Source organism: Caenorhabditis elegans, chromosome IV (genome assembly GCF_000002985.6).
Source record: "Caenorhabditis elegans chromosome IV".
Classification (NCBI taxonomy): Eukaryota; Metazoa; Nematoda; class Chromadorea; order Rhabditida; family Rhabditidae; genus Caenorhabditis; species Caenorhabditis elegans.
Genome location: NC_003282.8, coordinates 6,535,838 through 6,548,675, shown reverse-complemented (window position 1 = coordinate 6,548,675; position 12,838 = coordinate 6,535,838). Strand labels below are relative to the sequence as shown.

At 33.1% G+C, this 12,838-nt stretch overlaps 2 protein-coding genes and 9 non-coding genes across 11 annotated transcripts; 7 read left to right on the top strand and 4 right to left on the bottom strand.

Annotated features, from left to right (window-relative positions):
- Nucleotides 1–25: 25 nt before the first annotated feature.
- C01G5.25 (uncharacterized protein) lies at nt 26–6,992 on the bottom strand. Its single transcript, NM_001307381.3, has 3 exons — nt 6,794–6,992; nt 731–850; nt 26–395 (listed from the first exon to the last, which is right to left on the bottom strand). Exons 1-3 carry the CDS (start codon nt 6,805–6,807, stop codon nt 314–316), a joined length of 216 nt encoding a protein of 71 aa, NP_001294310.1. The 5' UTR covers nt 6,808–6,992; the 3' UTR covers nt 26–313.
- On the bottom strand, nt 1,866–1,886 carry 21ur-6629. Its single transcript, NR_055858.1, has one exon.
- Nucleotides 3,582–3,602, top strand: 21ur-8881. Its single transcript, NR_055857.1, has one exon.
- On the bottom strand, nt 3,699–3,719 carry 21ur-7693. The gene has a single exon (NR_055856.1).
- Nucleotides 4,013–4,033, top strand: 21ur-7229. The gene has a single exon (NR_055855.1).
- Nucleotides 4,263–4,283, top strand: 21ur-6712. Its single transcript, NR_055854.1, has one exon.
- 21ur-14426 lies at nt 5,047–5,067 on the top strand. Its single transcript, NR_055853.1, has one exon.
- Nucleotides 6,160–6,180, top strand: 21ur-12029. Its single transcript, NR_055852.1, has one exon.
- On the top strand, nt 6,589–6,609 carry 21ur-12904. The gene has a single exon (NR_055851.1).
- 21ur-6826 lies at nt 6,590–6,610 on the top strand. Its single transcript, NR_055850.1, has one exon.
- Nucleotides 6,993–11,004: 4,012 nt separating the features above from the next.
- Nucleotides 11,005–12,497, bottom strand: C01G5.3 (DNA-directed RNA polymerase III subunit RPC5). Its single transcript, NM_068595.5, has 5 exons — nt 12,382–12,497; nt 12,105–12,336; nt 11,567–11,976; nt 11,213–11,518; nt 11,005–11,165 (listed from the first exon to the last, which is right to left on the bottom strand). Exons 1-5 carry the CDS (start codon nt 12,439–12,441, stop codon nt 11,151–11,153), a joined length of 1,023 nt encoding a protein of 340 aa, NP_500996.2. The 5' UTR covers nt 12,442–12,497; the 3' UTR covers nt 11,005–11,150.
- Between the last annotated feature and the right edge of the window lie 341 nt (nt 12,498–12,838).

The window sequence follows — 12,838 nt, the reverse complement described above, 5'->3', positions numbered from 1 at the left end:
ACTTTAATCACTTGCTCCACAACATTAAAAAATAAAAATTTTATTGAAGAGAACGTTTTTCATCTAAAAGTTCAGAAAAAAGAGAGACCAACAAAAATATGTACACGAAACAAAACGAGAGGACATGGAACCAATTCGGGACAAGTTAGGAAACATTTGGAGAAAAAAAAACGGAAAAGGAACACCGGCAAAAACCGGTACTTCTAGTCAAAATTATTGGCAAATCAAATAGAAAATGGAATGCTTGATTATAGAGATTTCGATGATATAATAATGAAATAAATTTTAAAAGCTTTTACAAAAGAGACAAATACTATTCTTCATTAATATCTTCATCGATGTACGGCCAGGTTATTGCTTCCGTGAATGAAACACTGCGTGATGAGTCGGGAGTACTGTAAAATTGAATAAGATGAGAGATTGTTTTAATCTCAGTAATATTATAAAAATTATTTGAAAAATTACAGACAAATACGTAGACTGTATGAAGATTCATGGTGAAATCGCAAAAAATAACCAAGAAATGGGCGGACCCTATTTTCACATTCGTCTTGTGATCAGACATTTCTCTATATATTCTTTCAATACTTTATGGTTACGGTAAGACAATTGAATCTTGAAGCGACCTTATATAATGTGATGATTTCTCCAAATAGGCTCCTCCCTTATCTCGGCTTTTTTTGAGTTTTTAAATTGAGTGTCAGATTACTGTAATTTATGAAATTCTTACTTCAGTTCGGGTGTCCCATATTCTCCTCGAGAGTTTCGATGAAGTTTTATTTTTGAGACGCTATTCCTAGGTGATTTCAGAAGTCGTCGGACGGAAACAGCAATGTGATGGCGAATGTTTCTGCAAAAATTGATTTCGATCTCTTTATGGACCCATCTATTTTTATCGTATTCTCCTCTATTCCCACACTATTTTCATCTCATTTTTCTTTTCAAAATTTCAAATGGAAAGACCAAGAAGGTCCCCTCACTCGTTGGGAAGTGAAAGGGCTTTAGGAGCCAATTGAATGAGTGCTCAAAGTTCTTCTCTGCGCTTTCTTGATTTTATATACTATTTCATTCGGAAATTGTGTCAATTGCAAATGTTGTTTTTAGAAAGACAACGGGAATACGAAAAAAAGAAGAAAAAGAAAAAGGAAAAAAGAATGTGGAACTGACACTTTGAATTGGAGAGTTTTAAATTGATGACATAATCTATGTACAAATCGAGGAATGAGAAATATGAAACAGTTGTAGTTCTTAAAATAAACTTTGAATTGGGAATTATGTCGTGTGATTTGAAGAAAATGTATGCGTCAGTTTGAAGGTGAATGCAACTTTTTGTTCACCAAAGGCCAAGCGTGATGAAGACCAGACGTGTGCGGCAAATCTCAAAATTTGCCGAGTTCGGTAAATTCGGCAAATTTGCCGCACACTCCTGATGAAGACATAGGCCCGTCTGCACACACTTCTCGCTTCCCGGTAAAATTTTGGATTTTTGGCAACTTGCCATGAAACTTTTTAGAGTTAGGATTTTCTAAAGAATCATGGTTTGGGCAAGGTTTTTCTAATCCTAAGTCTTCCAAATGGGCACAATAATGTTTTTTTTTCTTAAACCTGTAGTTGAATTGCGCGAATTCAAGTTATCCAAATTCCATATGGAATTTACGCCAAAATACAGAAAAAATACGGTAGGCAGGAGGTAGGCATGAATTTATTACTAACCTACCATGTAACTTCTATATGAAATATTTATTGTTACAACACACATAAACTGTTAAAGTGAACTTTTTAAAAAATGTGCAATTTGCGAGTTATGTAGCTCAGAGAACTGTGAGAAGATTCAACCGTTAAACTAATATGGGGAAAAGTTTGGTGAGCATTGACAACCTTTCAAATCTATTTTTTTAATCTTCTAAGACTTTTGAAAACCTTGTGAAACAGTGTCGGAAAATTATATTTAAAAAAACTTTTAATTATGCATCCGACAAATAGTTTTAATTCGCGAAAGACACTGAATAGTTCTTCAAATGCATAAAAATTTTAGACATTGAATTGGATTAAATTTTCAATAATGATCTTGGAAAATATCGTGGCAAGATCTATTACAACGTTCTGAACCTCGATGTTACCCATTTTTGGGTGACAATTCAAATTTGGAGGAGATTTCTAAAACTTCGAATTTCTACTAGCTATTCAGTACCATTTTTTAATATTTCTAAAAAGTTCAAAAAGTTGTTCATTTCCCATTTTCCCCCTATTTCATCCCATCATTTCCTTTTTCTCATCGTTCCAACTCTTTTCCATCCCACGAAAGCTTCTCAGTTTTCATTCGGGCTAGTTTTTTTTTGTCTCCGAGACAGCCTCTTTGCTCTTCGAATATGTGTCTACTCAAATTTCAATCTTTCATATGGAAGTCCCTTTTTTTCCTGGAGAAGTCAACCAATTTTTCAATTTCAGCTCTCCGCCCCCTCTCGAAAGAAGAGCCAGAAGTATGAGTGATGAGAAACAGAAAAGATTTCATGTACATAATTTTCTTGTCTGCTGAGTTTTTTCTCCTGTTTTGAGATATGTTTTTGCTTTGGATTTTCGTTTTTTTTTTTCACAATTTAATTATACAGAAGTATGTGAACGTAGAGATCTGAAAGTGTTGTTCTTCTTGGAAAAATGAAATGGAAAAAAACACGGATGCTCATTTCCTGTTGTCTCAAAATATCGAAGATTAATGAATATTCAAAAATTATATGACTAAATTACTGAGCTTTTTGTGAAATATGTTTATGCTTTAGACACGGGTGAAGCAATATTTTTCAAACTTAAACGAAATTTTAAAACCCTTGTAAACAGTGTCGACAAAATCTTTTATTTTAAAATTTAAAATGCAATTACGTCTCCGAAAAAATATTTTTTATTCATAAAAAACAAACAATGAACAGTTTTTCAAAAATGCAAACCTCTATGCCTACCTCCGTGCCTGAAAGGCGCCTACGCCTAGGCGCGCGCTTATTAATTTGAATGTTCCTAACTAGAATGTTAAAAAATGTTATATGCACATTTAAGGTTTTAGAATTTTATTTTCTGACGTAACTGGTTAAACTGATTTTTAAATTTTTTGCTGTTTCAAAAATAATAATTTGATAATTTGATAAAGCATGGAAATATATATATTAAGCTAGAAGATTGTGACACTGTAATCAATTCTTAATAAGACAAGACAAAATTTAAACAATTAACTCCAAAATTTTAAAAGAAAGGTTATTTTCTAAAATTGAAAACTTTATCAAAATGAATTAATTTGTTTTTTTAAACATGATTATACAGAAGTATGTGGACGAAGAGTTGGGTAAAGTATCGTTTTTCTAGGAATATGTTTCAGAAAAATGGAATGGAAAAAGTTTTCCGGGTGTCCTATACCTGCTTGTGCCTACTCTTTCGAACCTTCCTATATATGCCAGTTTGTGTCATTTTGTGAAATAGAATGTTCACAATTTGCATTCTAAGAATCTTTTCTAACCTAACTGGTTAAACTGACTTCAAATTTTTTTTACCGTTTCAAATATGTAATTTGAAAAATATGGGCACGACAATATCAATCTCAATTACAATACCTTTAAGAATGGAATTAAAAACAAAAAAAAACTACATGACAAAATCTAAAAACTGTTATACCGAAATTTTGAGATATGTAGTGTTTTCTTCCTAAGAAATTTTATTGCTTTTGGAGTACAACATTATATTTTATGTATATTTGAACAAATTTTTTAAAAAACTTGTGAAACAGAGTCGAAAATTTGATTATATTGCCAAAAAATTCACTTGCTGTCGACTCAAGCCTTGGCGTGGGCCTACTTCTCCTTATGACAGTGTGTGCTTTTTTGTGAAATAAAAATTTTCAGAAATATCTATATACACATTGTAATTTCCAGAATGTTAATGTCTAAAGAAACTACTTAAATTAATTTTTTAATAAATATTTTACTGTTTCAAACATGTGATTTAAAAACTGAGGTAATGAAAATACCACTCTTTTTCGAATTACCTAGGAAATATATATTTTTCATCTAACACAAGGTATTTTGCTCGCCTCTAGTTTTAAAAAATTTTGGAAACTGGCAAAAACTTTAATATTTGTATGTCTTTTGCCAAATCTAAGTTTAATGCGTTTTATGTTTCTCGTAAGCTTCATATCGTCGATAGCCAGAAAAATTTCAAAACGAAAAAAAATTTACTGTTTCAAAGGAAACGTTTAAAAAACTAAAATGTTCCGATTTCGCTCCAGGAACTCAAGGGACGATTTTTTGATTCAATTATATCCTTTTTCCTCCGTTCTGATGTTTTCAAGTTCCATGAACAAATCATGATTCACTAAAGTCAACTGACTAGTGAGAAAATATAGGAAAAGAAGGCATTTCGAGGGTTTCTTCTCTCTTTTCCGTTGGCTTCGTTTCTCCTTTTTTCCTTCAAAAATGACGCTTATTTGGGTGGGCTCTTATCCGGAAAAAAAGGAAAACATGGACATCCCAAAAATAAAAAAAGGAGTTTCAAAAAAAAAAAGAAGAAAAAAGACAGGATGACATCAACCTGAATACATTTTCAAACAGATTTGAGACTTTCTATCTTTCTTTTTTTTTAATTTTTGGGGTTCAAAATTTTTTTGTAAGAGTCGGTGAACATTTTCACACTACAAGGCTGCCTTGAGGTGTAAATAGTGTAGTTGATTTTGTGAAAGTTTGAAATAATCTTCAAACAAAAAAAAACTTCCAACGAAATTCGAACATGAACATGCAACTAGATAATATTTATCATAGTTTCAATCGCAACATATATTTTTCCCATTTGAAATTATAATAGATCGTAAAATATATCCCATACTTTACGCCTACCTATGTGCCTGCCTACTACTTACTATATGCCTTATGAACATCAGTCTTTTTTTGAATTTTTGAAGTGATTTTCCCAGAAAAAAAATCCACTAAAATTTAAAAATGAAAATACAGACACCAATGTTTATACAGTTTCAGTTGCAACATATATTTTCCTAACTGAAAGCTATATTAGTTCACAGCAAAAATGTTTTTCCGAGATTTTATTTTCAACCACGAGCTCGTGTAGGCCGCCTCGAAGGCTCACAAAGGTAGCAAAAACCCTTCTGTGCTTGAAAATTCCAAATCATCTCGGAAATTCGTAGTTAGTCTACACAAAAGTCGTCCTTGAACAAGAAAATTGTTCATTTCCTAGTGCAATTATCTTTTCATTTTCTTCTCCTCTTTTACTTTTGCTTCTTTCACAACAAAGTCCACCTGTCCTCTCTGCGACGTCACATTAAGGAAAAACCATATAAAAAGAGCACTTAAGGTGCTCCATGGCTACCTTTTATACACTCCAATAAAACTTTTGCACATTTTCTTTCAAAAATTTTGCCTTCCAAGAGCATAATAAAGGCAATTTACGGGAAGGAGTACGAGAGACTGAATTTCGAGAATTGTGTCCGCGGAAGTGAATTTTATTAAATCGCTTTCCTCTAAAACGGAAAAGAAATATACATTTGTCACATGGACAGCTGGGTGTGTCTGGTAACGAAAAATTGGTTGAAAATTGGCACAAAACTAATGCACTTATCGGGAAAAGGGAAGAAAGGCCAGAAGTCAATTGGAAGAAGCCTGTAGATTAGGAATAGAATTAGAAATAATTCTCAAAATTAAAAGTAACAAATACATTTTTAGTTGCTGAAAATCAATGTATAAGAAACTTAATCCGAAATTTCAATTTATAGTATCTAAATCTTTAGGCTCAAACTTTCATAGTAGGTATGCACGTTTTTAGGTCTAGGTGATTGCCTGTTCAACTGCCTGCCTATCACCGTTTTTTTTCTTCAATAGAACATCACCGTAGATTTACGCGTGTCTCCTCAAAAAAAGTAAGCAGGAATTTTCAAAAGCACAATTGTTCCGCGAAGCAAAATTAGTGAGATTAACATATTTTTTGGCTGTTTTACTTATAAAAGTTATTCTGAATTTTGCCAAAAATTGATATTTCATTAGCAGAAAAGCCTGTTAGCAAGACGCTATTAATAATACTAAACAATTTTGCTTACATCTTGAATTGAAATTTTGGAAAAAATGTTACTGTTTCAAGAGTTTTATTTATAAATTTATAAATTAATGAACGCAGTTCTTGTAATCTTTATTGTCTTTAGTGTATCTTTATAATCTTTATTGTCTTTATTAATTTATTAATATATAATCTTTATTAATCTTTATTGTAAGGAAAATTTATAGATGTTTAAAGTTAAACTTGAAGTTTTTCTTCAGAAACCGCACTTTAAAAAAATGTGGTTTCTAGATTTTTCTACAACAAAAAAACAGATTTATTTAAGACTGCCACCTATCTCAACGCCCGCAAAATCCCAAGTTTGAATTTTATATTTCTGGGTTCAGTGTCAATGTTTTATTAATATAATTTACACTGAACTTTGCTGAAAGCCATATTTCATTAGCAGGAAAGCATGCAAAGTTTTCATTATGAAAATGCAGAAATTTTAAATTTAAATTTTTTCTGTTTCAAGAATTTTATAAGTCAATAAAACGAAGATGCACTTTATTGACATCCAAGTTATCATGGCTTTCAAGTAAAATGTTGAGTTTTTTCAGAAACAACACAAACCTTAACAAAAGTTAAAATGTAGTACTGTAATCTACAGATTTATTCAGAACTTCAAACTTATCCCATCACCGCAAAAATCTCAAAATCCGTACTTTTTCGAAAATTCCATTTTTTCTCTAATAAAAAATTCAAAAAAGCTCACCTGAGAGTGCCCATAATAGTAGTTGTAGTATTTCCTTTTTGTGAATCCTATTGTTCTTCACCGGAGCGTGATGACGTGGAAATTGAAAGCTCGTAGAGCACCAGGAGCCGCAGAAGCTTCACCGAAAGAGCACAGCTGGTTATGTAGGATTTCCAAAATGAGCACTTGACGAAAAGAAAAGCGGAGAAAGGAGAAGCTATGGAGACACAGAAAGAGAAAACGGGGGAACAGAATGCTCCGCCCACTTTTTTTGGAGCAGCACACCACACGACCTATTAAAGCCAATAGAGGAAGGGAAAGAAAAAGAGTGGAAAAAAGTTTTTTTTGTTGCCGAATGTTGAAACATTTTCCATTCGAATTATTTATGTGTAAAGACAAAAAAGAACTAAGTAAGTAGGAAAGGAATGTGAAAAATTGTGAATGTTTTTGTTCGGCTTCATCTATTTTTTTGTGTGATGAAGAGGAGATCCTCCTCTTTAGTCCATTGTTAATGGAATAAAAGTGGGGATAAAAGAGAATACATAAAATATGAACAAAAGAGAAACACAACAAAGCCTTCAGGAAATAGGAAATGGAACATTTTAATCAAATAAGAGTACTGTAGATGTAAGAGACACCCCGCTAATTTACTAAATTACGTGTAGAGCCGCAAAGCTTAAAAAATACCTTACACTAGATTTAAATAATTTCTACATTGAATTGCACTAATGTTGATTTCTTTTTCAACCAGTTGATATAACGGGGAAATACACATCTGTGCAATTTCCTGTTTTCTTCTTGTGTCAGTGTCGGCTTGAAATATATACATTTATATAGTCCAACTTGGTCAAATATCCAAATAAAACACTTCAAGAAGTTGAAGATTTTTAAAATTTTTAGTCAAAGTTTTGATCAAATGCAAAAGACGAGTTTATGATACATTGCAATTTGATACATTGTATCTTTAAATTTAGAGCTAACTCCGAAGATGCAGCAAATATTCCAAAATTCAGAAAAATTGCCTCTTTTTCAAAAATTGGCATACTTTTTTTTTTGATATCGTGAATTCTTTTAACAAATAAAAACTATGTAGTTTTTGGTGTAAAAATCTGAGAAATGCCATTATTTTCTTTTCAAAAAATAGTTCCACATGTTTTTGAGCTTTTCAAGTGTCAGAATATTTTAATTTATGTCTCACGATTGTCTTACCATTATTTTTTCCCTATCTTCAAAGTTTCTTGTTGTTAAATGCCAAACTCGATTATTCATTATGAAAATTTAAATTAAATCTTCAGAAAATTCGTTAAAAGTTTGCTTTGTAATATTTTTGATGTCACCCATATTTTACAGCGCGAAAGAAATTTTAAAAAGGCGTGTGAAAGTTTGGTATTTAAATATATTTTAGAAAATCAGAGTTAGAGTTGGCTCTTTTATCCTATCACGTGAGGAAAAATTTTCATTAATAATTAAAAAAATATTTTTTTCAGGTTAAACAATAATCAACTATTATTATAAAAATTCGTGACTTGACGGAACACTTTGACTGCTCATACATAAAATATACAATTCTTCAAAGTGCTGTAAATTTAGGTTAGTTGATCAATTCGCGGTGGTAGAATGACCAATGAGTTCTTGACATCATACACACATTTTTCAAATTTTCTTTTATTACACGAACACGTGTTTTTGGCATTCATGCATGACAAAATAGATTGGGCGGAATTTTGTGATCAAAAAATTAAAGTTTTCGCAGAATGCCAATTGTATTTGGTAATTTGACAGAATTTGAGAGCTGTTTTGCTAATTTCAAGAAGAGTGAAAATTAAATTTCTTATTTAAACTATTCAAGCATGAAAAAAATGAGAAAATAATTTAATAAAAAGTTCAATTTCCATATTCAGGTCAAAGTTTTCCGGATCAATGATTTTTGAGCCCAGAATTGAAATTTTCTACATTCTTCTTGAGCCTTGTCTAGTTTTTCTTTTCAACAGTCACTAGTCACATGGCTTTCTAAACATTTTTCTTGAACGCCGAAAAATAGAAAAAAAACCAGTGAAAACTCAATTCAATATTCATTGGACAACTACTAAAATTCAGAATGAACATGAGAAATATAGGGAAAATGAGAGAGAGAACGAGCTTTCACGCTGAATTAATCAAAAAAAAATGAAGAGAAATGGTGGGATGCGGGCAGAAGGAATTGGTCAATGTGAAAAATAAAAGTGAACGGGACTGATGAAGCCTTCAAGTGGTCATAAAATGAATGAATGACATGAATTTCAACTAAAGGCCCTTTGACCCATACACTGACATTGAATTACCATCTGATAAACAACTCAATGAAATTGAATCTATTTCTGGAACTATGTCGAGATGTTACCCAGATATATATATCGCTGGTTGGCGGAATCGTTATCCTAGATTCTAACTGTCTTACGGTCAAACTCGGAGTTCGTCACGAGACATAGAGGCTGCAAGACTAATTTTCGATTGAGCTCTAGGGATTCAAGACTAATAGAGAAAATACGGTATATTTTTCAGCTTGCATTCAAATTGTGTCATCTCTACTACAACTGGCAAGGAACTGTTCGTGTTCCAGCTCCGTGTCAATATGCCCACAAACTTGCTTTCTTGACAGCCCAATCACTTCACGATGATGCAAATGGGTACCTCCGTGACAAGCTGTTCTTCTTGTAAAACCCATCCTGTGGATTTCCCGTTTTAATCATCTGTTCTATTAATCATATCATTGTAATTGTTCAAAATTTTAAAAATCTCTGTTTTCAAAGAACTTAGCTATTCTAGTCTGGAATTTGGCATATTCCTTAACAAATTGCGAAAACACACCAATAATTTTCTGTTAAAAAAATTGAATTTCTACCGTACAAGTGTGAGTACCGCAGCTAAACAGTTTTGCTTGAGCAAGAACCCGAATCATAAAATTCCCATTGCGATTCATAGAAATGCATTCCAATTTTCAGTTTACTGCAGAAAGCAAAAGAACAAAAATGAGTTAAAGTAAATAATTTTCGATCACTTCCGCCTACTCTTTGGTCCATTTTCCGGGTGTACGAAGACGGAAAATTGGTGAAAAAAAGGAGAAAGCTCTGGATGAGAAGAACAAAAAGAACATTCCCATTCTCGAAATAAACACATTTTTGCTCTTTTCCGGTCGTATTTGGTCAGCTGCTACAAAAAAGGGAATAATTGTTGGAAATTGCAGGAGCGAGTATTTGAAGGAAATGGATCAATAAATGGGAATAAAGGTTTTTTTGGAGAAATCAAATCTTTCAAATGACATTTTCACATTTGCACTGTCGTCCAAAAATTTTCCCTCCGGAGTATCGAATTTCCTAATCTTGGGAAATGGTTCAATAATTGGTCCGTATTTGCGGATTATTTCTGAGTGGTTTCACATTGGTTATTGAGCTCGTGAGCTTTGGAAACTAGGTTACAATATAATGGTTCATGAATAAAACGTGCTGAAAATCATAAGGTTTTTCAACGGAATGCATATATCTTGGATTTCATCGTCTGAAAAATAAAAGAATGCAATATTGAAGTTTCAGTTAACGCTCACTTTTATTCTCAACGACAACATCCGTCTCCTTCTTTTCCACTACTACCTCCGATTCGTTCACCTCCTTCTCAATATTAATTGGCTCCACCGCTTGAGTTGGTGTATTTTCAGCTGGATCGGCTTTTGGTGTCGGACTTTCAATAATTCCAACTTTTTCATCTTTAACGAACTTTGTGGACTCAAGCTTAATCGAAGATATTATAATTTCCGGGAACCTGCAAAAACTATAACTATATAACTATAGCTGTATAAATGTATAACTTGAATAATGATTCTTGAAATAATCTGGGTTTAACGTCGACACTGATGCTCATCGTGTACAATTTTTTTTTGCTTGCTTTCTAAAAACCCAGAGAATGAATACTCGATTGGTGATCCACTCTCATTTCTCAACTTTGGCTGCTCTTTTTTGTTAATAATTGTTTATTGATATCTTTAGAATGAACCGAGATATACCCCTTCAAAGTGAAGTAGTCGGCTAATAGAGAATATACGGTATCGTCTCAGTATTAACAGAAAGTTGTTTCAGCCTAGTTGCAGACTCATACAGGACGATTTTTCTTTTTAAGTTTCTCCTTGAACGCCTGGCGTTTATTCCGACTTATATGAATTAAGAGAAGCTAGAAAGTGGGGCTACAGAATTGAGAGATTTGAGTGAAACTGAAGTTTATTGTAATCAGGTTAACGAAAGTCAAAAAGGATCATGCAGCTTCACAACTGGTGGAAGTCGTAGTTGTGGCAGTTGCTTGGATGCGATTTTGTCTCCTGGTTCCAGTACGAAGCGCCATTCTTGCAGACTCAATCGGATTGGCTCTTTGAAATAATTCAATAATTTTGTCAAAACTAAAATAATTACTTACCAAATAGACATACTCCTCCGGCTTCTTATCCTCAATTTTCAGTCTGTCAGACTTTCGATTCTCGTCCAATTTACTTTCTTTTCGCGTTTCCCCGTCCATTCGTTGTGAATTGATAAGAGATCTTATAGTATTTGAGAAGACAAGTTCAGGCGTAAAATGAATATCATCTCGCTTCATCATTTCCGACAATGGTTGAATCTCATTGAGCACTAGCTTTGTGTTTTTGATTGTATGAAGAGTGATCTGTTTGTGACGATACAATTCCAAATGTTCACTTCCAATAGAGATTGCTGGAGCAGTACTACTCTAAAAATCATAAAGATTATAGAAAAAACATTATACACTTTGGCTTACCAATTCCTCTTCATTTGGTTCTGGATTGACCGCCCAAAAAGGTATTCCATCTTCATTTAATACATTTACAGTGGTCATTTTCCGAACATCTGCCAATTTTCGATATTGATCATAAGTGTCCGCTGATCCCTGAGGTATCTTCTTCGTGTCTGGGGTCTTTGTGAAGAAAGAAGACCTTTCGTCCACCAGAAAGAGTCCATTATCCTTATTGTACTTTGATGGATATGGTTTCTTTGCTGGCATTCTGTCCATCAAAAGTTTCGACTTTTCATCAATCGGCGCAGTTATTCGAGTAGCATTCTTCTTCTCTGCTGTGAACATTCGAAAAACCCGCTCCACTTCAGTTTCGTCAACATCTCGGCTGGTTACTTCAAGGTTCATATCCTGATCGAATCGAGTAGGGATGAGACCTGAAATTTTGAAATATAGAAATGTTGCTCAGAATTTGGCTCTCATTTCCAAGCCCTAGGGTTGGTAATTAAACAACGCCAACTTCTACGAGAGAAGCTTACATGTTTGATCTAATGCTTTTAAATACCTTTTGATGGTTGAACATCTTCATCATCCTTCACAGCATCTTCCTGTTGCTCTCTAAAGTCTTCAGTTCTTGAATCATCTTTCTTCTTCTTTTTCATTTTTTCCACTTTCTTTCCTCCTTCATCTTTCAAGTTTTTATCCTTTTCCGGTGTTCCTACTGACACGTCAGTTGGGGTGCGTGATCCCTTTGACTTTTGCCGAGGCTTCTTATCATTTGGCTTAGATCTCTTTTTCTGAAAGGTGAATGATTAAATCTTGCATCGAAATAGACAACTCACTTGTTTACTGTTCTTCTTTTGCGTTTTTCTTTTAGAACCTCTTTTGGAAAATAATCCCATCTCTTCTTGGCAACTTGAGAGGATGGAGATCAACTATGGGAATGAATAGAAAAACTGATTGAATAGATAAGTTCAAATATCCACGTAAACAACAACGTCGAAAATTTGAAAAAAACAATTGAAAACGGTCACGTAAATTTAGCTTTTTTCCCGAAATTGAAATATTCAAAATTAAATTGTTTTCGATCTTTCCAGAATTTTCTAGAATGAACCACACTTTTTACTATTTTCCCCGTTGAGGATACACCTTCTTTAAATAAGTTGTATTAGTTTTGCTTCCATTATTTGTTTCAGATAGCAAGTTCGGTATGAAACTTCTTGCTTTTCAACCACAATAGAAGTCTGTTTAACTTTTATCAAAGTATGCAAAGTATCTGTAAACTGCTGGATATTCTCT